We start from the raw sequence: 25,733 nt of genomic DNA, 5'->3' as shown, positions 1-25,733 counted from the left end.
GGGTAGGGACAGGGCCGTAGAGTACAGCTGCACCAGCTGTGCACTGCACAGTTCAGCGACACCACTCACATAGAGTAGGGATCAGCAAACTTTTTCTGTAAAGGGCCAGATAGTAAATATTTTAGACCTTGTGGGCCATACGGTCTCTGCTGAAGCTAAGCAGTCATAGACAATCGATAAACAAATAGGTGTGGCTGTGTTCCAACAAATCTTGACTTATGGAAAACGTAAATGTAAATGTGAATTTCACGTATGTTCACATATCACGAAATATTCTTTAGATTTTTTTTAAACCATTTAAAAATTTAAAAGTCCTTCTAAGCTTGCAGGTTGTACAAAACAGGGAGTGGGCCAGTGTCCTGGGTGGAAAGATTTCATATCATAAAGATGCCATTTTCACTCCAAATAGTCTATAAATTTAATGTAATGTCAACCAAAGAACAGCCTAGCAAAATGATTTTAAAGTTCAAATGAAGGAATAAATACATATAAATAGAGAATAATGTTCTCAAAAAAGAGCAATGAAAGAAACATTCCCTACTTTAATTAAAATATATTATAAAGGTTATAAATATATTTAAAAAGTAGTGGAAACAGCCTGAGAGTAGTGCCGGAATAGACCCCTAGACCATCAAAGTAAGATAGAAAATCCAGAAACAGACTTAAGAATTTTGAGAATTTAGCAACAATGAAAAGGCAGCCTAGCAAAGCAGTGGAAACAGCTGGCGTATTTGGTAAGTGGAATTGGGCAATCGGCTAACCAAACTGGGGAAAGATCACGTTTATATCTCTTATTCACATCTTACACCAAAGTAAACTCTAGTTGAATATTTAGATGTAAAAATGAAACAATAAAGTCAAATATAGGTGAGCGTGTATGCCACGATCTAGGAGTGGGGAGAGGCGTGACGCCCAAGGCAGAAAGCAGAAAGAAAGTGACAGACCTCACAAGGCAAAATGGAAAAACTTCAAAAACACAAATACACAATCCATGGGCAAAGCTGAGCAAAAATATCTACGACGTGTATGTTAGATTATATGCTTAATATATACAGTTATTTAAAATTAACGAGAGAGAAAATAGTAAATGGACATGACTAGGCAATTCCCAAAAGAAGACATTCAAGTGGCCAATACATAGGAAAAATGTACAACCAAAGCACTAACAATGACTTTTTTAGAAGCAGATCAAATGAGATTTTTTTTTCTCATTAGAAGGGTAACAATGGTAGTTTCTGAGTAGTAGGATTACAGGTGAAATCCCCACAGTTTATACTTTAAAAATGGAGGCTTCATCAACTGTATTTTTATAGTCCTAGCTTATGATGTTCCTAGTATGCTATTCTACAAGTCTGTGCAGTATTGGAATTTAGGAAGGTTTGTTTCCTCGCCAGTGCATCCTGAGCAGTTGTCTGCTGGAGCTGCCTGGGAATGGCTTCCCTGAGTCTCACTGTGGCAGTGCTCAGGGCTGTCCAGAGCCTCCTGGCCCCCTCAAGACCCCCTGAAAGTCCTCCAGCCTCCATACTGCCCCACCTCAGGTCAGATGTTCTTCCCTCTGTGCACTCTCATGCACCCCTGGGGTTGGTCTCTTGCTTTTGAACTTTTCAAAGGGTCTTCACATGTGGACTACCAAAGTTCTTAAAATTGGTACGTGTTTATCCATTCAACAAACTAGTTCAGGGGCCACAGACCAATAGAAACCAGCCTTGTCAAGGGTCATTCTGTAGGGGAATTGCTGCCTGAAAAATTGAAAGTGACTTCAGCGATCAGGTGGGGCCCCTAGTGCAGAAATCATTGTGTCGTCACACCTAGAGGGGCCCATCCTCTTGGGACTTTAGGGAGATAACGGACAATTCACCATAATGATAGGACCCACACTCCGGAATGAGAACTCGACAGTTTCCTCTACTTGGATTTAAGTTCTCACTGGTTTCAGTCTTGATAAGTCTTCCTTCCCCTCTGTACATCCTGTGGTTATAATGGGGCTCCAGGCTTTGCTCTTCAGCCTGGAGTGTTGTGTCTGTTCTCTCTCTCCCTCTGTCTTCCTACCTCTCCCTCCCCCCACGCCGTTTCTCTCAACCATCCCCTCTTTTCTCCCTCACGCCCTCTTTCTCTGCTCCCCGCCTGCTTTCTCTGCAGAGTGCAAGTGCACAGGACACTTCAAACCCCTCTGGGGTCCCGGAGCCCCCTGCCTCTCAGGGCCCCCTCTGTGCATGAGGCCCCAGGCTTTGCCACCCACAGGCCTGTGCCTCGCCGCTCAGGGGCGTCTCTGTGCGCACTCAGCACCTTCCACCCCCTGCCCTTGTACTGAGAGAGGCAGACTCCAGCGTAGGGGTTTGCTGTCAGGGCACAGGCTGCTGGGAGACGGGACAGCACCCAATGGCAGCTCCCCCAGGTGGGGACACCAGGCGCCTCCACCAGCCAGACGAAGTGCTGGGACAGCACAGAGAGTGGGGAGCAGAGAGCACACCGCAGAGTGTAACCAAAGAGGGGCCATGGACATGGCAGAGAAAGACAGAGAGCATTCCAGCGAGAGGGCAGACAGGCTCAGAGGCTGGGCTGCCCCCGACTCCTGGGAGGCTCACTCTTGCTCTGGGGCCTCAGTTTTCCTGTCCGTAAGTGGGGTGCACAACAGAGTCCATTTGGCTTCCCCTGTCTGGTTCAAGCGCCAGACACGTTGAGGAAGCTCCCGGGTCTCCAGGGGGTTAGGAGGTGGGGGTGATGAGCAGGAGCAGAGGAGGAACATGGGAGGAGAGGGAAGGGGGCTGCAGGAAGGAGCAGAAGTGCTCACAGCTCGTCCTGGGAGAAGAGACTCGCTGTGCTCTGGGCCGGCTGCTTGGGGAGCAGTGGGCAGGGAAGGGGGTGCCGGAAGGGGAGCCAAGGCAAACAAGGCTGCTGGGGGTGCTCAGAGGCCCATCTCCCAGCCCCTGCTAAGCTTCCAGTGAGAATGCATGCTCCCCAGAGCACGTCAGGTGGTGGCAAAGCAGGTGCGTGCTGCCTCGGAAGACTCTGAGATTTTTGCTTTTCTAACTTTTCCCAAACAAGGGGGTGGTAGAGAGCTAACTTGCTGAGCATCTTCTATGCACTGGGCACATGAGTAGCCCCGCAGGAGTGACCTCATTTCACTTTCATGTTTTACACAGAAGGACCTGTGGTTCAGAGATGTTAGGCATCTTGCTCAAAGTCACACAGCTGGGAAGGGGCATAAGGCAGATTAGAGCCCCGCTATTTGTGGGTCTCAAGCCCTAGATCTTTTCACATCCTCAGTGGCTTTTACTCCATGTTCTCCAGAGCCCTGGGTTCCTCCAAGAGCCCTCAGGGGCACCCCCAGCAGGTGGGGGCTTGAGGGGGCATGGGCAGCTCCCCTCCTCTGCCGGCTTCATGGGTGTGCAACCCCGTGCTTAGAAGAGCCTACGCTTGGTTTAATGCTCTGTTGTCACCATCTTGAAATTCTTAATCATTTTTTAACAAGGGACCCCACATGCTCCTTCTGCACTGGGCCCAAAGATTAGATAGTCCATCCGCTGATGGGTTTTCACATAAGGTCTCACTTGGGAAAGGGATTGGCTGCTGGAGTCCCCTGGGCAGTAGCAGCCCCTGCCCTCTCCCCAGGGGCCCCTCGGCTCTGTTGGACTTGGGGGCAGGGGCCCCCCGGAGGGCTAGGAACTCCCTTGGCCGGAGCCTACCCTGTGCTTTCTCTTTCAGCGAGACCATCATGTTTTTGCACCAGATCTTTTACCAAGGCCTGAAGGCCCGCATCTCCAGCTGGCCCACACTGGTCCTGGGTGAGTAGCTAGCCCTCACAGAGGTCCCCAGCCCCTCCTGCCCACCCCCGACCTGAGAAGTCCCTCTCCAGGGCCCACCCCTCCAGGCTGGAGGCCCTTGCGTCCTTCAGAGCATAATAGAGTGGTCCTTTAAAAACCCACAGACTCCCTCAGAGGGAGCAGAAGTGGAAAGACAAGTTGGCAAAAGCTATATTTCTAGGAGGAAGTGATATGTATTTTTAGTTTTTTATCCACTTTTCCCTTTTAAAAATAATATATACATACCCATTTGAGAAAATTTGAAAATCTAGAAAAGTAGAAAATGTTTAAAAATATCAACTATAGTTCTGCTTCCCAAAGATAACCACTATAAACACTTTGGTGTGTTTTCTTCCAATTTTTTCTATGCATATATCTTGGGGTTTTTTTCCCGTTTTACATAATCGCAAACATACTGAATATAGAATTTGAATCTTGCTGTGGGTTTTTCTTTTATTAACATTATAGCATAAGTGTTTTCTCGTGCTGAAAGCCTGCTTTTTGATAGCTGTGTAATGCTCCAGTACCCCGTGAAGCGTGCCATCTCTATGCAGCCGTCTCCCATCATTGGCTCTTCAAGTTCTTTCAAGTTTTTGTTACAAGAAATAATCATCTCTCGTACACAGTTTTCTCCATATTGGAGAGTATTTCCTTGAGATAGGTTTCCAAAAGTGGAAGACTGAAACAAAGGGTCTAAACATGTGAAAGGCTCCGCTCCGTACGTAGTCTTGCTGCCCTCCGAGTGACTGCACCGCCCTAACCATGGAGTGCTGTCCTCCCTACAGGGGCAGCTGCCCCCCCGCCTCTCCCACACTGGGCGTGACCTTTTTTTGTTCACTTTCTTAATTCAATAGGTAAAGGTGAGTACTGGTGTCACCTCCACTATGGGGAGGAGGGGACAGGCTCCAGGAGGTGAAGGGACAACTGAGGCCAGACAAGGCTCTGCAGAGCTCCCTGCCCTCAGACCATGGAGCCTTCCAGGGGGTGGGCACTTGTTTAGATTTTCTCAAGTCAGAGACCCCTGTTTTCCTTCCCGGTCACACTAAGAAGCGGGCCCAGAAAGACGGGGTCTGCACTCTCCGTAGCTGATGTGGACGGCTGTCCACTGGGTGGTCGGTGCCCTGTGTGGGAGCTCCACGTGGGTTTATTACGAGGAAAGCATGTTTGTCTTTTTTATGGGGTTTGTAAGCAGAGGTTTCGATGGGTCCTTCCCATCACATCAAGAGTTGAAGGACAGGTTTGGGGAGATTGGAGGCTTTCGGGGGCTGAGGACAGGATGTTATATCCCCAGGAGGCTGAGACAGAGTGGGCCAGCAGGGGAGCCCCCTCACTGAACCGGAGGGTATAGAGCTGGGGTGGTCCGGAAGGACCAGGATGGACTGACGGACGAAGGGACAGACTGGTGAAGGGACAGACACTCAGGAGGGTGTGTCCTGTGGTGGGAAGCCCTGGAATGGGGGAGTCAGGAGACCAGGTTCCAGGCTCACTATTGACTCACCCTGTGACCTTGGATGGGTCACTTCTGTCACAGGTGGGACAGTCTGGGAGGGAGGCCTCGTGGGGAGCCCTCAGCGTGACACCGTGGGGGAGCCAGGGCAGAAGGGGTGCAGGGCTGCAGTGCATTTACCACAGGGGCCTCAGCCCACTCCATGGAAGCTCCGGGGCTGGGGTGGCCCTTCAGAAATCTCCCAAACTGTGGCAGGGGGCCGGCCTTTACCCCCTCACCTGGCCCCCCGTGGGGTGGGGCACGACTTGTCCAAGGCGGCTTCCTTCTGCTGGGAGCGGTTCCCGGTGGGGGAGGACGCAGCTGAGAGCCATGGGCCACCAGCACGCCTGGTGCCTGGTTCCTGAAGGGGGTCAGGGAACACACCACAGCACCCACTACACCTCCGTTCTCTGACCCTCCGGTCACAAGTGTCACACTAGGCGGGGCCCCGTCTCTCAACATCTGTGAGTCTGACCTGGTCCCAATGCACGTGTGGGGCCACCTATCTGGCCCTGGTGCCAGAGTCGTCCCCAAGGGCAGGGTCTCTCTGGGGCAGGGTTTGAGCCCGGCGCTTCCCTTCCTGGGCTGGCTGAGCGAGCTGCGGGTGCCCCACACCCACTGAGCCCCGGCCTCCTTCCAGCCGACCTCTTCGACATCCTGCTGCCCATGCTCAACATCTACCAGGAGTTCGTCCGCAACCACCAGTACAGCCTGCAGATCCTGGCCCACTGCAAGCAGAACCGCGACTTCGACAAGCTGCTGAAGCACTACGAGGCCAAGCCCGACTGTGAGGAGAGGACGCTGGAGACGTTCCTCACCTACCCCATGTTCCAGGTGGCGCCCAGTCCCGTCCGCCAGGGCGCGCGGGGGGGCCCCGGGCCCGGGCAGTGAGGACCACAGCTGGGAGGGAGCCACACCCGGAGGCACCAGGGGCCCCCGGAGGAGGCCACGGCCGGACGGGCCAGGCCCTAACAGGCCCAGCTCTGGGCTGCCTGGAGAATGGGGTTAGAGCCACCCGACCCTGGCTGACCGCAGGCCTGTCCAGCTCCGCAGAGCGGGTGAGGGGGCAGCTGCTGGAGACGGCCCTCGGGGGCCCTGTCCCTCCTGGTCCTGAGCCCACCTCCAGATCCTGCCTGCTGAGGGGCAGAGCCTCTCAGGTTACAGTCTGAGGTTGGAAGAGCACGGGTCCTTCCTCAGCCCTCCTCCTGGGGGTCCTCGGAGCTGAGAGAACCACGCTCTCCCTCTCTTTCTGTCCTTCTGTGGTGCTGCTCTGTCTGTCTCTCTCTCTCTTGCTTCATCACTGCCTCTCCCCGTCTCTGTTCCTGCCCGTCCCCCGTCCCTCCATCTTGCTCCATCCCTGCCTCTGTCCCTGTCTCCCTGCCCCTCCCACCGCAGATCCCCAGGTACATCCTGACGCTGCACGAGCTCCTGGCCCACACGCCTCACGAGCACGTTGAGCGCAACAGCCTGGACTACGCCAAGTCCAAACTGGAGGAGCTGTCCAGGTGAGCCGGCTCCCGGGCCCCGCCGTGGGCAGCCCGGGCTGAGGCCGCCCCCGCGGGAGTGTGCCGAGCCCAAGATGGTAAACGCTCATGTTCAGGTTAGGAGTCCGAGGGAGGAGCACAGCCTGCCCCCTCTGGAGCCAGAGTCCCTGGAGCAGCCTGAGGAGTTTACGGCTCAAGCCCAAGTGGGCACCGGGTGGGGTGCCGTCCCTGGCAGAGCTGGGGTCCCGGGAAGGCCCTGGGCTCTCATATGGGCCCATCACCTGGGACAGGGATCTGCCCAGGGGCTTGCAGACACTCTCTACCCATTTCTTCTGTTCTCCAGTGTCAATTTGTCAAAACCTGTAGCTGTAAGAGCCCCAGGGGGGTCCTGGGCCACCTGCCTGCGTGTGCCTGAGGCTCCGGTCAACAGCAGGTGGTGGTCGTGGGCTTATCCAGTGTCAGAGGCCCCAGCCCTCTAGTCAAGGCCCTCACCTGCCCCTCTCTCAGTCCCCAAAGCACAGGGGGAAACTTCCTCTGCTGGGGCAGATGCAAAGGGACCAGGGAGAGGCACCTACAACAGCCCAGGCAGCAGTTGACAGCAGCCTGCACCAGGTGGAGGCAGTTGGGGGGGACAAGGAGGGTCAGATTCTGGATGTATTTGAAGATGGAACCAACAGGAGTTTCTGATGGAGTAGATGTGGGGAGAGAGAAGATTGGAGTCAAGGGTGATTCCAGAGGTTTTGGCTGAGCAACCAGAAGGATGGAGTTGCTGTTAACCTCGATGGAGAAGGCTGCCAGAGGGGCAGGTGTGGAGGAAAGTCTTGCTTGCTTCTCTGGAGCTTTCCTGGGGGCACGTGGAACTTGAGATGGACAGCAGTGGTGGCGACGACAAGGAGGGAGTAGGGGGTTTGACTCTGGAGTTTAGGGGAGTGGGACATTGAGGAGTCATCAACTCGGAGATGGTATTTAAAGTCACAGGACTGGTGGGATCACCAGGGGAGTGAGTTTAGGCAGGAACGAGATGCAAACCAAGGGCAGAGCCCTGGGGTCTGCACCATGTGGAGGCCAAGAGACAAGGAGGGCCTTGTACCAGTGATGGGCTGCCAGGAGCTGCAAAGGAGGGTCGGTCTGTGGTGTGTGGGGTCCAGCCCCCAGCCCTGCCCGGGGCTCTGCGAACCGCTCAGTGCCCTAAAGGGCTTCCCGAGGCCAGCAAGGGGCAGCCAGTCAGGCCACGGCTCCCAGCTGGGCAGAGGGAGGACCAGGCTGGACGAGGGCAGGGCACAGGGCTCAGGGTGGAGGGTCAGGGAGAGGATGTAATCAGGGTGTGATTGCAGACTAACAGAACCATTGGGGGGTGGGGACCCAGGCCTTTCATGGGCCAAGGAGCCAAATCCTCCCCAAGGAGAAGACTTGGGGCTCCAGTGAGGCAGTGGGGCTCCTCATCACTGTAGGACGCCCTGTCCAGGTGCAGGCAGGGGTACAGGTGGCACGTGGGTGCCAAAGTATTTGGTCTAAGACCCCTATCCCCTTTCCCCCAGCCAGCTCTTCCTTTGTGCCACCTGATCACCTGCACCTGGCCCTGAACCCGGCCCTCCCCGCTCAGAAGAGGGTTTTCCTGTCGCCATGACAACAGCCCTTTCATCCTCCTCTCACCCTCCCATGGAGATCACCCAGCCCTGGCAGGAAGAATCAGATAACTGGCCCTCCCTGGCTGTGCTCAGAAACACTGCCCCCTGCGGGCTGGCGCTCTCCTGCCCCTGGCCTTTGCCCTGCCTTTTCTCCTGAGCCCTATCTCCCAGCCTCACTGATCACCCAGCCTTGGGCTCTGGAAACTCGCATTGCCTTCCCAGAGCCTCCCCAGCTGCGTGTGCAGCGTGGGCCCCCCACACAAACCCCAGCCGGGGCTGGCACTCATCCTGAGCAGCTGCAGTTTGCACGTGTCTAACAGCAAAACTAGTGCTGCTGCTTTGGAATCACCCCCTTGTTGTTTAGCAAATGCAGCCCTCCTCAGCGACATCCCCATCCTCATCAAAAGAAATGGTTTGGATTATTGTTGGCTACTTCCAAAAATGAATCCCTGCCCAGGGGACTAGCATATCCCAGAAAGGTGCCTCTCTGTCGGACGTCCCTTCCAGAGGAGGGCTGGGGCATGGGCTTCTGAGAAGGGCACTGCTGGGAGGGGGGCCGAGGCTCCTAAGGAAGAGACCCTGTCTCGATGTCCCAGTGTGATAACCAGAAAAAATGACAGATAATCATATTTTTTTATAATAACACTTTTGCAACCAGTGAGAATAGCAACAGCGATCACTACTTTTATTCAAGCACCTGACGTGCCAGGCGTGAGCTCAGCGCATGAAATACATTGTCTTCCATCCTCACCCCAAGGTTCTACAGATGAGGAGACTGAGGATCAGAGGGGTTCAGTAATTTCCTCAACGTCATGCTGATTCCATTCATCGCAGATCCAGCTTGACCAGTGTCGCCTCTCATTGTTATGGGGTTTAAATGGGATCATGTCTATGAGAGAACTTTGTCAGACACACATATATTAACCAGCCCTCTTGGTGGTCTTAATTGCGAATTTCAGACAAATAGGAGGCTTTGTGCTTTTCTCGGAGTAGGTGGGGTATTCTTTCCAGATCCCCCGCCCCCCAAAAATTACTTCCTTCCTAAGACTCCTGGAAACCCACTGAGGCTCTTAGCAAAGTTGGCAACTCACCCATCTTTTCCCACCAATGCTATTTTTAAAAAGCAGTTAAATGGCGCCATCTCCTGGAGAGGAGTGGTGTTGCGGCAGTCAAAACTGGGACAAATAGAGTTGTCGGTGTTCTCAAATAAAGAGATAAACTGTGTTCTGCTTCCCCCCCGGACTTGCCGGAGCCTACAGAAGTAAACTGAAGTCAGACTCTCCCTGAGCCAGCTGGATTGCCAGGCACTCCAAAAATAAGCCATTCCAGAACCCAAACATTAAGGAAACAACCATATAATAAGCATTCAAGGGGAGGAAACCTCAACTGCAAAGGCCCTGAGGCAGGAATGAACTTGGTTTGTTCTAGGATGGCACTAAAGCGGGATGAGGGGCGGGGTAACGAACAAGGATGTCTCCTGTACGCCCGTCTTCCTCCAATTCTGCCAACTCTGTCCCAGGTGGTTCCGACTGTTAAATGATAGACCTGCTTCCTGACTGTTAACCTCCACTTCCTTTTCTCCATAAGAAAAGGAAATAAGAACATCTGCCTCCTTGGGCTGTCAGAAGGATAAAACGAGATCATGCCTGTAGAGTGCCTGGCACACAGCGGGCACTCAGTAGATGCGTGCTGTGTACCCCTTCGTGACTGCAGGCTCCACCTGAGAATCCTGGGTGCAGCCTTTCTTCCTCCCCGGAGGCCCGGCATTCCCACCTCCCTGAGAGTGGGGGCAGCCTGTCTCTGACTTATTTCCTGTCCCCGCAGGATAATGCACGACGAAGTAAGTGAGACAGAGAACATCCGGAAAAACCTAGCCATCGAGCGCATGATCATCGAAGGCTGTGAGATCCTTTTGGACACCAGCCAGACCTTTGTGAGACAAGGTATGGCCTCTGTGCCCTGCCTCCCCTGCCCTGCCCAGGGGGGCCCAGGAGCGGGAGGCAGGTGGCCCTCAGGGGCACCACCAGTTGGTTTGGCTGCCAGGTGCCAAAACCTGCCAGCGTGACTGCAGAGTGTTCCGGGGCTGCTGGAGGAATGTGAGAGCGCTATGTAGACGTCGGGAGCTATACATATAGATGCAGATATTATTGGTTTTCACAGTTTCCTCCTCTCCAGATGTAAACATAACTCTTCCCAGATGGCCTGGGTTTGTCTGTCATATGTCACAGTAAACACTGACATGTCCTTTTTGGGGAGAAGTCGGGGTGAAGGATGAGGACAGATACCGATCGGCCCCGTGAATCACAAGTATTTTTAGCGTCCGAGAGGAACTCAGCGTGGGTCAGTCCCTCTGTCCCTTGCTCATCATCCTTGGCCTGTTGGGGGAGGCCACGATCACAGTGCCTCTCACAGGGAGAAGGTTTCCCTCAGCCTCAGCCTCCACACGCCTTGGGAGCAGTGTCTGAGAGGCACAGCCAGGTGAGAGGGGCAGCTCGAGGCTCTCTGTGGCTGAGGGGACTGACTTCCAACATTATGCCAGGCCAACATGGGCTCCAGGGTCCCTGCCCTCCAGAATAGGCACTGCCCCACTCTCCAGAAGCAGACTGTGCGGAAGAGAGTCATGAAGAGACAAATTCGGGAAAGGGTCCCAGGCAGTGATGGACGTAGGCAAGAGGCAGAGGCGTGGCCCAGAACAGGACCAGGGAGAGTCAGGGAGGGCTTCTTGAAGAGGAATCACTGGAGTCAAGTCTTGAAGGATAGGTAGGAGTTCACAGGGAAGATGGGGTGAAGGAAGGGCTTTCCAGGCCAAAGAGCAGCATTCAGGGAACTGCAGGTTGACCTAGAACTAGGTTTGGGGCAGAGGAGGGAGACAATGGCAGGAGGAGATGTGCAGGAGCCAGGCCGCTGAAAGGCCTTGAACGCCTGAATCCTGACACCAGGGAGGAGCTGTTGAAGTGAGCGAGGGAAAGGAGGCCTGTGGCACATGTATTAGGGGTGGGGGGGCCAGAGTAGGGATGGCGAATGGGTTCATCACAGACACCTGCTCTGCCCGGTAATGCCTTCCTAGCACTGTGTTGAGGATGGGGAGGCTCTGTCTGGGCTCTGCACCAAAGTGTGCAGTGATTGATTGGTGATGTCTGCCATGGCTGCAGGTGGAAGCAGGTGTGCAATGCATCTGGTTAATCCCTCTGGGCCAGAGCCAGCCCACCACTTGTTCAGCTTCCTGCCACCCCCCAGACCTCAACCCCACCCTGCATTCTCACCACATGGGCCGTGCCCTTTAGGGTTCCTTTGCTTGCCAAGGCCCTGGCCCTGGCTGGGAGGTCGAGGGGTCCTGTGTGGAGCTTCTCTGATCATCCCCCACCCCCTACCCCTGCCATCTGGCCCTGAGGAGGCACTGAAGGGAGTGTCCAAGGTGCACGTTTGCCACCAGGAACTAGGGGTGCTTGTCCCACTGCCACTGGCGCTGGCATTGCAATCCCACGTTCAACTTCAGAGCCGGCCCAGAGGGGAAGGATCATCCCAGGAGATGGGCTCAGGGTCTCTCTCCTCCGTCCACAGGTTCCCTCATCCAGGTGCCCATGTCTGAAAAGGGCAAGATCACCAGGGGGCGCCTGGGGTCTCTGTCCCTAAAGAAAGAGGGCGAGCGACAATGCTTCCTATTTTCTAAGCATCTGATTATCTGTACCAGAGGCTCTGGCGGGAAACTCCACCTGACCAAGGTAAGGCCTGCAGAGGAGGAGCTGCCAAGGCTGGAGGTCCAGGGGCTCATGGCAGGCACTGCCCTGACCACAGGGGTCCTGACTGACCCTGACCATGGGCACAGATCATGACTAGGGTGTCAGAGAAACGTGAGTATACACACATGCACCCTGGTCTGACAGCGGGTTGGAATGAGCAGGCCATTGACTGATTTTCTACTAGAGAAACTATGGGAAGTGGGAAGGTGGGTATTAAGACCCCCAAAGGAGCCCCCCACAGCGGGGTGCTGGGGCAGAGGAGCCGGGGGAGTCTAGACAAGCCCCTAAAAGGCCTGTGTGTGTGTGTGTAAGGGGCAGCGGGGAGGTTGGCACCTGGCTGAGTGCCAGACCACACCCAGAGCCTTTCTCTCATCTCCAACGAAAAGGAGCTCAGACAGAGCCCCTCCCAACACCCTCTCAGACACTCACTGCGCCACCACAAGAGCACTGACACAGCACGGGCAGCTTCTGCAGGCCACTGAGGAGCTCACGCACTGAGGAGCTGTCCTCAGGACCACACAGCCCTGCATCAGACCCCACACATTTGGTTAACTGGCCCGTCCCAAAAGGTGGAGGAGAATAAGCACCTCAGACCACCCTCCTGCTTCCTCAGAGACCCCAGGGCCTTGACTCATGCCATCCACTCAGCTACACAGCCTTCTTTCTCTCCTGGCAGAGCTCCCTCACGTCCTTCAAGGCCCACTCAAATGTCATCTGCTGTAAAGCCTACACCCCAGGCAGAATCTACGACTCCCCAACCCAGCGTACTGCTCATCCCACTGCTCTGAGCTTGGGATAGGGTCCCAGCTCTGTCTCTCACACATGTGTGACCCTGGAAAAGTCCTTGCCCCTATCTACACCTTAGCTCCTCATCTGTAAAATCGGGGTAACTGTCCTCCCCAGAGACGTGCACAGGTGCAGGCGGGTGGCAGTAAATCTGCTCTGTAATGCACGGAGCACTTGCCTCTGTGAGCGACGGTCTCCCCAGCACCATGTCTGTCTCCGTAGAAGCTCCCTTCAGCAGGTTTCCAATCTGAACACACTGTGGCCTGGAAGGGGCCAGAAGGTGCCCTTAATTAAGCCAGAGCATCTGGGAAACCATTCTTCCAGACTCTGGATGCCTGGCCTGGAGCCTTCTGCAAAGCTAACAGATCAAGCAATGGCTTCCGGTAGTATATTGCTTCTGTTAACGTGTCGACAAATTAGTCGGTTGGCTGCACAAGGGGAAATTAATTTACAAACACTAAATATTCCAGTTTCAACCAAATTATGTATCAAGGAAAGCTTTCGTCTTTTATTACCTCTAGAGTTTCTCCTGTGGAGATCTCTGTCCAGGCTGGGGGGTAGTTCCCCAGCAGGCGGGGGCCCAGTGGGGCAGGATGAACCTGAGACCTTAAGGCGGCTTCCTAGCTGAAAGCAGATATTTTTATGTTTGTTAGTTTTATCTTATTTTGTTCTCGGGGAGTTTGTGTGAGTTTTAAAAGTCTCTTAGCATACTGGTGAAGAACACAGAATCTGAGGGCTGCTCCGATCCTAGCAGTGCATGACCTCGCCAAGCCTCAGTTTACTTCTCTGCAAAATGGGAGTGAAAACACCTGCTTGAGGGGAGTAAGTGAGGGAGTGTGTACAGAACACATAGTTCAGTGCCTGGCACACAGTAAGTGCTCAATAGGTAACCGCCATTGTCACTCTTAAGTATATAATAATGAACTTGTAATAATGATGATAGCAAGCCCTTGCGTAATGATTACTATGGGCCAGGTACTGTCCCACATACTTGATGTATATTTCATTCCTAGAACAACCCACTGAGGCAGATACTATTACTTCTCTTGTTTATGAATAAGGGAACTGAGATGGCTAGAAGAAGCCAGCAAGTAGCAGAGCTGGGATTTGAACCCAGGCAGTCTGGCTCCAGAGTCTGTCCTTAAACCATAAGCTAAAATTCAAACCACTTCTCTTTAAATACCGCAATTAGAAATAGGATGCCTTCAGTCTCTTCTGAAAGGGGCGTGCTACAAATCCACAAGATTTAAAACTACTGTGAGAATTTTTTTGGATTTAAAAGTAAAAGAATCTCAGAGCTAGATGGAACTTTCAAGATTGTCAAGCCCAGTGACATCACTGAGCAAGGTGGGGTCTAGAAAGACCTGGGGGCTCACCCAAGGCCACCAAAGAGCAAAGCAAGAGGCAGAACTTAGGATTTGGGGGCCCACACTGGTGTTCTCTCCATTGCCCCCTCTGCCTCCCGGGACGCAGCCTGCCCTGCAAACATTTCCATATATATTTGCCGTACGGCCTTGTGATAACCACATGGTTATCATCAGTTGTCGTATTACTTGTCTGTTGCTGTGTAACAAATTACCCCCAAACAGAGTGGCTTAAAACAAACATTTACATTTACGAGGTCATTTACTGTTTCACAGTTTCTGTGGGTCAGGAGATCAGGGGTGACTTACCTGGGTGGACATGGCTCAGGGTCTCTTATGAGGTTGCAGCTGGGGCTGCACTCATCTGAAGGTGTGACTGGGGCCGGAGGACCCTTTTCCAATATGGATCCCTCACATGGCTGTTGGCTGGAGGCCTAGTTCCTCATTCATAGACCTCTCCTCATGACGTGGCAGTTGGCTTCCCCCAGAACAGTGATCCAAGAGACAGCAAGGGAGCAAGCAGGAGGCTGCGGTCTCCACAGTTTAACACCGTCACTTCTGTGTCATTCTTTCAATGAGAAGCCAGTCACTGAGTCCAGCCCATGCTCAAGAAGAGGGGGAGTAGCCTTCACCTTTTGAAGGGGGGAGTATCAAAGACTTTATGGGCATATCTTGCAACATCCACAGTTGCGCTTACTCCTATTTCTCACTACAGTTTCAAGGAATCTCACGCGCTCAAGGATGGGAGGCATTTTTCCAGATGTCTCTAATAATTGAAAACCAATTACTGACCCTGGGCTGGGATCAGGCCCCTGAGCTCTCTCCAGGCTCCACCACTAACCTACCGGGTGACCTTGGGCAAGACACTTAACTCTCTGATGTCGTTCCTTCATTTGTAAAATCAGAGTGACAACACCTGTGACAGGTCCATAAAATTGTCCTGTTTCCTTGTTGGTAATATGAGGAGTTTGGCCTAGAACTGGGGATTTCAAACTTCTGCAGATTTAGAGCTACAAGGTGATGCCTCGGAGTTGCTGCAGGGGCAAGAAGAGGCCAAGCAGGCCGGGTTCTGGCCCCTCTGCCCTCAGCTCTACCTTGACCCTCATTCGGGGAAGGTCGCTCTGAGATAATCTCGTTTGATCCGCTTCCTTGGTCTTCTTACATGAAGATCAAGTCCCTCAACTTAAAAAACAAAATACCCACTTGGATTATAACATACACATCCATATGTGTGTGTACATGGATGTTCACCTTTAAAATCCCTTCCCACCCTGATACTCTGGGACCCCTAAAGTGCACATATACCCCCTTGATTCAAGGTGGGCCCTGCTCTTTTTCAGAATGGAGTCATATCCCTCATCGATTGCACCCTATTGGAGGACCCAGAAAGCACAGAGGAAGAAGGTAGGTGGAAAAGTTGCATGAGTGCCTGTGTGTGCTCACACAGAAATGCACACACCCTCACTCACCCCAAAAGATTGGGCCTGGGCATGGTTTTTTGTTGGGAGAAAGGGAAGATGCTGAAATGCGGTGGCCCCTCTCCTGGGCCCAGAGAGACTGGGCCTGGGTCTTTAGAGAAAGAGCTCCCAGGCCCAGCAGGTGGTGGCCTTGATCTGCCTTCCTGGTCCTTCCAAGCTCCTTGGGCCCCTGGCTTGTTGGCACAGTCAGGTTTGGGGATCACGGTATCTCAGTGAGCACCCCCCATTCACACATTCATGTGTTGGGTGCACAGTGGCTCATGGGGCCGTGCAGAAGGTCAGGGAGGCGCCGGGGCCATCAGTGTCCTCCAGTGGAGAAGGATGGGATATGCAGGGACACATGTGCCACTAGCAGAGGGAGTGCAGGGGAACTGTCCCCGGCAGTGGGGTTGGAGTGGCCAGAAGGGAGGCAAGACTTCTAGGAGAAGGGAGTGTGTGAGCGGGGCCTCAGCAAACCAGAGGGGGTTGGACAGGAAGGCGGGGGGAGGGCAGAGCCCTGGTGCTTGGAGAGCCCCGGTGTGGAGATATTCTGTGGGGTTTCTCTCCCCAGGCATCAGAAATGGGGGATGGAGTCAGTATTTTAGGTTAGGACGTGGGGTCATTACTCTCTCTTGATTGGGCCAGAGTTGGTGCTCATCTCACTTATGGATGCCCTGCCCTGGGGGTGCACCAACGGGACTCTCCATCTTTGCCCTTCCCAGACTGGGGCTCCTCAGGGCGGGGCTGTGTCTAAACCTCCTCAGATCCCAGTCCTGGCATGGCTTGGGCTCGAGCTTCGGGTTTGCTAGGGGCTGGGGCCTGAGCCACACACACACTTGACAAACACACACATGTGCACTCACGCACACATGCCTTAGTGAGTCCCATCTGCCTCTGGGCTCTGCAGCTCTCATGCCCCTCCACTGAGGGCCAAGCTAGGCAGCCCCCCAAGGGCAGAATAAGTGTGCCCAGTGGTTTACCTGGTGTACTCTTACCAGCACCACTTTCTTTAATCTTGGCCAGAGCTGGTCCATGGACTGGGCTGGACATTTAGCTCAATCTCCCCAAAGCCAAAGTGGGAAAGCCCATACTCAAGTGGAATTGTGAGGCCCCAAAGCCCTTTGCCCTCCAGGCACAAGGGAGATGGGGCACGGCCCCAAGTGTCCCCCACTCCACACACCCACACACAGACACCCCACTTCTCAGATAAGCCAGCACCATCCCATCCCTGAGTCCCTACATGGAACGGGCTCTCCTGTGCCCAGCAAGGAACCCCAAAATTCTCAGTGAGGTGTCGGGACTGGAGGACGTCTGAAGCCCAGAGGGGGAAGGGCACCACCCCAGGTCACAGAGCCAGCAAGCAACAGAGCAGACCAGAGAGGTGGCGGACCTTCCACAACATTCCACCCCATGGGGTGCACCCCCAATTAATATGGGTGCATTGAAAGGAATCCCTAAAGTGTGATCTTAGCCTTTGCAAATAAACAGCTTCCAGGAGTTCAAGGAACTTCTCAGGTTAAGAGCAGTAATAAAAATACCTGGGATTTACTTTGGCTTTGGGGAGCTCTAGACTGAACTGAATGTCCAGCCCCATCCATCGAAGTTTAAGATCTGAAGCTCCCCTTCTGCCCGGGCATCACCTTGGGGTAGCAGGAGGGTGCTCCTGGTCCTGACAGGGGTCTTGAGGAAGTCCTCGCTCGGAGCCTCAGCTCACCATTGGCATAATGAGGGCAGAGGGCTGACCCATGATCCCTAAAGGCTCTTCCGGCCCTGAATCCGGACCTGTCATTGTGTGGTTGTAAGCTACTTCTGCACTCCAGGTCTTAGTGCTTCCATCTTTGAAGTGAGGATTCCCCACCTCAGGAAAAAAGAAACGTTCTGAAACTAGCAAGTGGTCTAGAGCCATCGGTAGATGCAGGGCCCTCCCCCGTGGGTAAGACAGGGTATATATGGTTAAAGTGGTTTCCAATTCAGAAGGGGCCCACACTCATTCTGCTAACTCCATGTTTTGCACCTGGAAGCCAAAGGATCCAACCAAGACATAGACCACTTGGATTTTAAGATCGGGGTGGAGCCAAAGGATTCCCCGCCTTTCACAGTCATCCTTGTGGCCTCGTCCAGACAGGAGAAGGCAGCGTGGACCAGTGACATCAGCCAGGTGAGCAGCATCACCTGCTCCTGAAAGCAAGTGGTCCCTTCATGCCTAAGCTGGTTGGAGGCGCGGGAGTAGCTGCAGGGTTCTAATGGAGAAGACAGCCCAACCAAGGCTGAGCCCAACTCTCCCGCCCTGTTGGCAGAGTCCCCTGGGCCACCCGCAGAGTGTGGTCTGGGAACCCCTTGCATCTGGATCATCCCTACAGTGATTTTTTTTTTTTTTAAGATTTTATTTATTTATTTATTTTCCCCCAAAAGCCCCAGTAGATAGTTGTATGTCATAGTTGCACATCATTCTAGTTGATGTATGTGGGACGCAGCCTCAGCATGGCCGGAGAAGCGGTACGTTGGTGCGCGCCGGGGATCCGAACCCGGGCCGCCAGCAGCGGAGTGCGCGCACTTAACCACTAAGCCACGGTGCCGGCCCCCTACAGTGATTTTTAAAACTCCAGATTCCTGAGCTCCCCCCAACCTCCTGCAGACTTCCTAGATGCAAATCTCTGCATGTGGCCTGGGAATCTGCATTTTAACACATGCCCTAGGTCGTTGGTATGTGCAGAAAAGTCTGCGCACGGCGACCCAAGGATGTTGGATATAGCAGAGCTGGGAGAGAGCGAGCAGAGCCCAGTATCAGCTATGCAAAGGGAAGGTTTACCCTCCCTCTTTGCCTGCACAAGCGTTAGGGTGGGTCACCTCACTGGGAGCATTACAGGAAGCACGACTTCCCAGGGACCAGCAAGCAGACTGTGGGCTGTGGGCACCTGCAGGACCAGGGCAGAGATCTGAGTCTAGAAAGAGGCTGTGAGCAGGGCGGGCTTCAGGCCCCAAGACAGGCCTCTCCCTGGGCCAGCAAGGGCCTGTGATGGGTCAGCTCAGCGCAGCCTCATCCCAGCACTGGAGGAATTCCTCCAGTGCCATCTGCCCGCGGCCTGCTCTCTGCAGAGTGGATGAGCCTGTTGGGGAGCAGCTGATGGTGGAAGGAACGGGACAGAGAGGCTGGAGATTTCCCCCACATGGAGCAGGGGGCCTGGGGAGCTGTGTTTATGGAGAACAGGGTGGGCAGAGTCTTTGCTCCATTAAGAGTGACCTGCCGCTACCCCTCATTTTTATGCCCCACTTCCAGGATGCCCTGACTGCCTTTTCCCCGCCCCCTCCAGCCTGCCTGTCCATCTCGCAGTCTCAGAGAGCAAGGCAGGGCAGGGATGATGTGTAGCAGGTGTCTGCTCTTTCTGAATCTTATCACACGCTCTCCCAACACCCACTGTGCCCTGGAGGAACCTGGAAGCCCCAGACGTGGCCCTTTCATGTCCCCAGGGAGCCGTGGCTGACAAGGGCTCAGGGCTGCTCACCTGGAGAGTGCCCACCAGCCTCTGCCCTCCCGAGGGTGCATTGCTGATGTCAGGCCCCCAGCCCCTTCCCCAGGCCTTCTGATGCCTCCGGGAAGCTCTGATCCACGGCCAGGCACCTGCACTCCCCGGCTGCTGATAGAACCAGAGCTAAAGAGAGCCTAAGAGTGGTGGGTTGGAAAAGTTGGGCTGGGAAGTGCAACTGACAGAAACCTTGCTCTGCGAGGCCCCCAAAGAACTGGGAGCCTAGCCTTGACCAGGACACTGGGCCTGGGGGCACCCCCACCCACTGTGCCAGCCTCTCTCTGCCACTTCTCAGTGATTTTGACCCCCCTAACACACACATCCTCAAAACCAGAAGATTCTGTGATGTGCCCCACAGAGGCCCCCCACCCCTATGCCAAGAAGAAATCCTCACATAGCAGAAATGTGAAAGCTTGGTGCAGGAGGCAGTGAGAAGGAAAAAGCAACACCCACCCCACTCCCCCCAACACACACACAAAAGATGTCTCTTTTTGTTTGGGTGGGTACTTTTTATTCAAAGCAAAACTGGAGATTTTGAATGTTTTCAGAGGCTGAGTAAACGTACAGTCATCTGTTCCCCTAGTGCACGCAGCCTTGCCTCCCCGGGCAGGATTTTCACTGTGGAAACCGTCTGCGGCATCGGAGCGTTGGCACTGTGGTGGGCGGAGGACAGAGGGTGCAGGACAGCACTTGTGTGCAGGGGCCCCTGCTGGGCCGGCCTCCAGGAGAGAGATCCCAGACCACTGTGGGTCTGATCTTGTCCTTGACGTTGGACCTCAGATGTCAGCACCACAGTGGCCAGGGTTAGACACTTGCAGTTTGCAAACAACCCAATGAGATAGGAGTCATTATCCCCATTTTACAGATGAAGAAACTAAGGCTCAGGGAGGTCAAGTAAATCCCCAAAAGGTCACTGAGCTGGGACTTAACTTCCAACCGAAGTCCAAGAGATGCTCTGCGTCACCCCTGCCATTGCCTGATGATGCCCTCCAGTCTTGAGGATCCTGTGTCAGGACCAGGCACACGACCCTCTCATTCAGCAGAGCTCCTGCTGGGCCTGGTCCCAGAGTGGAGACAGAGCCTCTGATTGGGGCCCTTTCTCTGATTCCAGTGTGTGGATAACATCCGGTGCAATGGGCTCATGATGAACGCCTTTGAGGAAAACTCCAAGGTCACCGTGCCGCAGATGATCAAGTAAGTGCCTTTAACCTCGTCTTGACCAGGCCTTGACCAGGCCGTGTTTCAGAGCCTGAGGGCCACACGGTGGCAGCAAGGACAATGGACCAGCCTGCCCCGGGGGCTCAAAAGACGCTAGGTCTCGTCTTTTGGGGGTCTGGGGTGTTTGCTGGTCTGTTTCGTTCCCCCCCCCCCCCCCAAAGCCCCAGCAGATTGTTGTATGTCATAGCTGCACATCCTTCTAGTTGCTGTATGTGGGACGTGGCCTCAGCATGGCCGGAGAAGCGGTGCGTCGGTGCGCGCCCGGGATCCGAACCCAGGCCGCCAGCAGCGAAGCACGCGCACTTAACCACTAAGCCACGGGGCCGGCCCTGGTCTGTTTTCAATGAATGTCTGTTTGGATGATGGCTTTAGCTTAGTTTTTGTTGTTGTTTTTTTCAAATGTGGACTTTTATATTAAGCTGTTTAAAATATAACATTGGGAATGAAATTTTATGCGCTCTTTCCTTTTTTTTAATAGCTGTTGTTCTTTTCCTAATTACAAAATGAGAACATTTCAGAAACGCAGGCTCCAGGGCCACTGTGTTTGTGTGAGCAACCTCCCGGGGAGGGGGCTGGCATCCTGCTGAACACAGCTCTCTGAGCCCCTCGGCGCTGGACAGGCTTCGCCTCCGGGGTCTGCTCGCATCACCCCCGCGCCTCGCCCTGCTTCCTGCCCCACCCGGCTGGCCCACTGGCTCTTTGCTACTTCAGGTGCCCATGCTGGGGAACTGCAGGCGCATTCTTTAGCCAAGTGCGTGAAAATTCCCCGCCTGGCACCATTATGAGGGCAGGTCTGATGAAGCCAGCATCTGGTAAACCTACGGTGTGCCAGGAGCTAGGCACTGGCCTAGGCTTTCACATCTACCACGCTTTTAAGCCTCTAGATGAGTTTGTGAGGTATTATTCCTCCCCATGACTGCACTGTTTAACAGCCGAAGGTGGTGGAGTCCAGAAGGGAGGTCTGGGCTTGAAGGCAACAGCCCTGGCCCACAGCTCCGGGTCTGTGTGTGACTGTGGAAAAGTCACTTAGCTTTTCTGAGCTTGGGTTTCTCACTTGTAAGTGGGAGATGATAATACCTCCTGGATTTGTTTCAGTGATCAAATAAAAATCACGTGTGGAATTATAGTTAAATGTATAGTGGGTACCTGCTCATTTTCTGCCAAGAATCCATGTTGAGGCAGTAAAAGTGAGCAGATGAAACCAAAAAAAGTCACCCTTGAAAGAAAAGATATCAAAATTTTAAACTATGGTGGTGATAAAGGGAATGGAACGTCCAGATCAAAATGACAACCCTGGAGACGTGTCCACCCCCGGGCTCAAACTTGGCCTCCCCCTCCTGGGAGTGCCCTGGGGAGCGGAGATGAGCAGGTGTGTCGTCTGTCCTCGGGGAGTCCACTGTTTCAGGAGAGGAAGAGACAGAAAAAGAAATTATAAAACTCTGTAATGGGTGCTGTAAAATAGTTTGTGTGGTGCTGGGAGGGTTCAGAAGACGAGCGACAAATTCACCTGGCAGTTAGGGAGGACTCCCCAGAGAAGGGAACATCAGAAGTGACCTTGAAGGATAAGTTAGGGTTTGCTAAGTGATGGAAGAGGAAGGGCTTTCTGGGAAGAGGGAACAGCATGAACAAAGGCACAGAGGCAGGAAAGTGCATGGGGTGTGTTTGGGGAATGAGAAATAGTTCCACAGGGCTGCATGGTTGGGAGAGTGGTGTGTCATATGGGAAATAACCTTGATGCAATTGTAGCCTCCAAGCTCACTACCAGACAGACTGTCCCAGAGGTCTTGGGAGAGAAAGGCTCACAGACTAAATTAAGATGCTTAACCACACAGTCTAGAGAATCAATTTTAAACACGTCGTGAGAAGCCAGGGGAAGAGATGGGATAGTAGAGTACTGGAGTGCGTGTTACACTTAGTACACAAACTTAGTGCAGAGTGTTCATTGTCCTGCCTCTCTCCCTGCCCCGTCAGCCTTCCCTGCTGATGGAGTGTCTACAAAGACCAGAGGTAAAGCTTGATCAAGTGGATCCAACAGATGGAAGGCTCCTGGGCCAGTGGCACACACTTGCTCTGGCCCAGGTGTCGGGGCAAGTATGCCGGGCCACAGCTGCAGCTCACAGGTTAGCCTGAAGAACAGCTCTGGGTTTATCTGCATTTCTGGGGCAGAGGGTAAAGGGCCAGAATGGGTGTCACCAATGGGTGGCTAATTTAAGACATGAATATTGAGTGTCCTCTCTGCCTCATGAATTTTAAGCGTAGCATGACTAGTTGGTGCCTCGTGAATGTTTAGTGCCCACTTGGTCCTCCCATCCCTTCCTGTGTTCAGCACGTGTGTGCTCTACTTAGTTGATATATGTCTGCCAGGTCTCGAGCTATATGCTCTTTCCTCTATCCTGCTTGTTCGTTTCTCTTATTTTTTATAGCACAATTGGATTTTCTTAAATAATACAGCAACCCACCCTCCACAGTGAATGATGGGGCTGGAGAGGTGGGCAGGAGTCAGATAATGGTAATGTGGCAGACAGGGTTGGGTTTTCTTCTGTAGGTGTTAGAGTTGTACCCAGAGGAGCGACAGGCTCCCCCTGGTGGCCACTCTGGCAGGGAGAGAGTGAGGATCAAGGGCCTTGGCTGGAGGAAGGCATTGGTCCTATGGCTAGAGGGTGGAGGCCAGGGCACATTCCCTAGTCTGTCCCCCATAAGCCTCTGAGCTTCTGGCACAGTCCCCATGTCAGACACCCTGCCCTGTTGTCAGACCGTGACTCAAGAGCCTCCTGATTTTTGGTTTACAGCACGAAGAGGAGTTAAGTCCCATATTCAAATCCTGTGCGTCCTGATACCCCCTGACACAGTGCATTGGGGCCCTCTGGTGGGTAATGCTGGTGGGCAGGGCCTGAGAGGAGGGTCCCAGAGAATGAAGAGTCGTCGACCACCAGCAACCCTGAGAGCTGAGGAGTCTCTTTCCACCTGCCCCAGGCTCCAGGGTGCTGAGGCTCTGCCCCAACAGGTGCCCTCAAGCACAGGTAAACCCAAGGTAGGGCACTGTCTCTGGGGAAGGGGGAAAAGGAAGCCCTCTCCCATCAGGCCCAGGCCTCTCCTGACACCTGGGAGACAGGAGTGCGCCTCGGAGCTTCCATCAGGAGGTGCTGGACGAGCGAAGAGGGAGGCAGGGCTAATATCTGACACACGAGCCAGCATCTCCCATCCAGAACCCGTGGCAGGCATTGCTAGTGGGTCCCAGAACTCTTCTAGGCTGAGCCTGGACTCGACAGCCCAGCCCCAGGCAGCTGCTGCCAGTCCATCAGAATTGGTATCCAGGATGACTCCCGTGTGTATCCCTGCCGTAGCGCACCCTCCATTTTTCAGATAGGGAAGCTAGAGTCCAGAATAGGTTTACTTAATATTGGAGTTGCCAGAGGCGCTGTAACCAACAGTTGTGAGGTTGGGAACAGAGAAGAAGGGGGAAAGGGAGGTTTACAGAAAGGGGAGAGCTTTTCTCACTTTCTCTACCCCTTCACATGGCAGAAGGAGCCCAAAGAGAAGGTGCCAGAGGGAACCCTTGCCAGAGGAGCCCAGTAATCACCATTAGAATGCCAGACAGTGGGCACTCCCACCCGCGGGCACTTTCTCCTGCCCGATCTCTTTCCTTATCGCTTCTCTGCAGCTCCTCTTCCTTTAGAGACTTGTGGTGAGCTAGCTGGATCCTCTCTCCGTCTATTCAGTGTTGTTTGCATTTTCTTTTACCATTTTGATCTCTTTAGCCTTCCCTGAGTTCTAGGAGACTTTCTCAAATTTGTTTACTATGTCACTCGTTTGATTTTCTGAGTGTCCTGTCTGCTGTTTCCGCATTCATTTCCTTTGATGTAACAATCTTGTCTTTCATTTTCAGGAAATCTTTCTGATTTCAGGTTATTCCCTCTTCACGGTTGCTTCTCGAGGTTCCATCGATGCAATATATATTTTCCTGGATCTTGGTGAAAACACAAATCAGAAGTTTTCTAAACTGTCTGTGTCTTGCAGCAAGGCTGCCTTAGAAGGAGTCGTTTCCTTTGTTTCTTCAGGATGGTCTTTTCAAACAGCAGTGTCTTTATCGGCCCTGTGCTTTTTCCATATTTTTCTCATCCTGAAAAGAAATCCCCACTGCCCTCCTCATTGGAGGCACTCAACAAAGGTTGTTTATCTATTCATTAGTATTTCAAATCCCAGGGATTTTTCCAAAGAAGGTCCTTTAAGGCTAGTGTAAAAGAGAGGAACTATCCAGTCCACTCCCTCCTCTGAGCACTGTCTGTATCCTGGTGGGAGACACCCTCTACAGAGCCAGTGACTTCAGAGTCACATTCATTTACTACCTCCTGAATGCCAGGCTCTGCTCCAGATCCCTTAGGTCAGTTATTTTATTAAATCCTTGCGAAAGTGTTGTGAGGTAGATCTTATTGTTTCCATTTTACAGATGAGGAAACTGAGGCCTGGAAAGTAAGTACCTTGTCTAAGGACACCCAGGAAACAAGGCTCACAGGTGTCATTTGAACCCATCTATTCCAGTTCCGAGCCTTGTGTTCTTTCCACTACACCACAGATGCTAAACCTGTTCTTCCTAGAACCACCTTTATGGGCTGAATTTGCATTTCTTTAGGTATTTTTTTCCTTGTAAGCTTGTTATGGTAAGATTGCCAGGCTTATCCTTTCAGAAATATCATGTATTTATTTGTTTATTTATATTTTCTTCTAATTATATTCCACCAGAACACAAAAGAGATGTAAGGCCGCCTCCTAAATGCATATAAAGACAACTAGATAAAATACAGTCGTCAGGGTGTAAGGATTAAGGGCAAACAGAAAATAAGGAAGAAAATAAAATGAGGCCCAGATGAGGTTAACTGCACTTGCTAGAAGTGAGCACTAGACGTGATTCCAAGCTTCTTGGCAGTCGAGGCAAAAAGGAAAACATGATTCTAAAGATTCACAATGTCCAGAATATGAAAAACCGCAGTTGCTCAAGAGTCAGGAGAGCATCCTATTGTAAGACCAATGAAACACATTTCCGTGGTTTAACCACAAGGAGGTCGCTGTGTGGAGCAACAGCCTTCAGGGCTGCTGGTTCCCACCACGACAGGACAACTGACCTCAAGCTCACACACCGGGCTGAAAGACCAGTGGAAGTTTAGTCCCAGCTCAGCTCTCAGGTCCTCAGCCCCCTGTGGTCTGGTTGACTGCACCGCCTGTCCTCGCATCTTGGCAGCCTGAGA

The 25,733-nt window shown here is 53.1% G+C and overlaps 1 protein-coding gene across 5 annotated transcripts in view; it reads left to right on the top strand.

Annotated features, from left to right (window-relative positions):
- Positions 1 to 25,733, top strand: part of RASGRF1 (Ras protein specific guanine nucleotide releasing factor 1) — a 110,615-nt gene that overhangs the window by 47,450 nt on the left and 37,432 nt on the right. For all 5 annotated transcript variants that reach the window (XM_058542206.1, XM_058542202.1, XM_058542205.1 and 2 more), the window contains 8 exons: positions 3,706 to 3,785; positions 5,930 to 6,123; positions 6,685 to 6,794; positions 10,226 to 10,344; positions 11,963 to 12,123; positions 15,632 to 15,695; positions 17,770 to 17,906; positions 20,384 to 20,466. In XM_058542206.1, coding sequence (XP_058398189.1) covers positions 3,706 to 3,785; positions 5,930 to 6,123; positions 6,685 to 6,794; positions 10,226 to 10,344; positions 11,963 to 12,123; positions 15,632 to 15,695; positions 17,770 to 17,906; positions 20,384 to 20,466 — 948 coding nt within the window. The remainder of the gene's footprint in view (positions 1 to 3,705; positions 3,786 to 5,929; positions 6,124 to 6,684; positions 6,795 to 10,225; positions 10,345 to 11,962; positions 12,124 to 15,631; positions 15,696 to 17,769; positions 17,907 to 20,383; positions 20,467 to 25,733) is intronic.

This window comes from Diceros bicornis, chromosome 5, assembly GCF_020826845.1.
Source record: "Diceros bicornis minor isolate mBicDic1 chromosome 5, mDicBic1.mat.cur, whole genome shotgun sequence".
NCBI lineage: Eukaryota > Metazoa > Chordata > Mammalia > Perissodactyla > Rhinocerotidae > Diceros > Diceros bicornis.
Note: the sequence above shows the minus strand (reverse complement) of the source record. Positions and strands in the feature narration are given on the sequence as shown.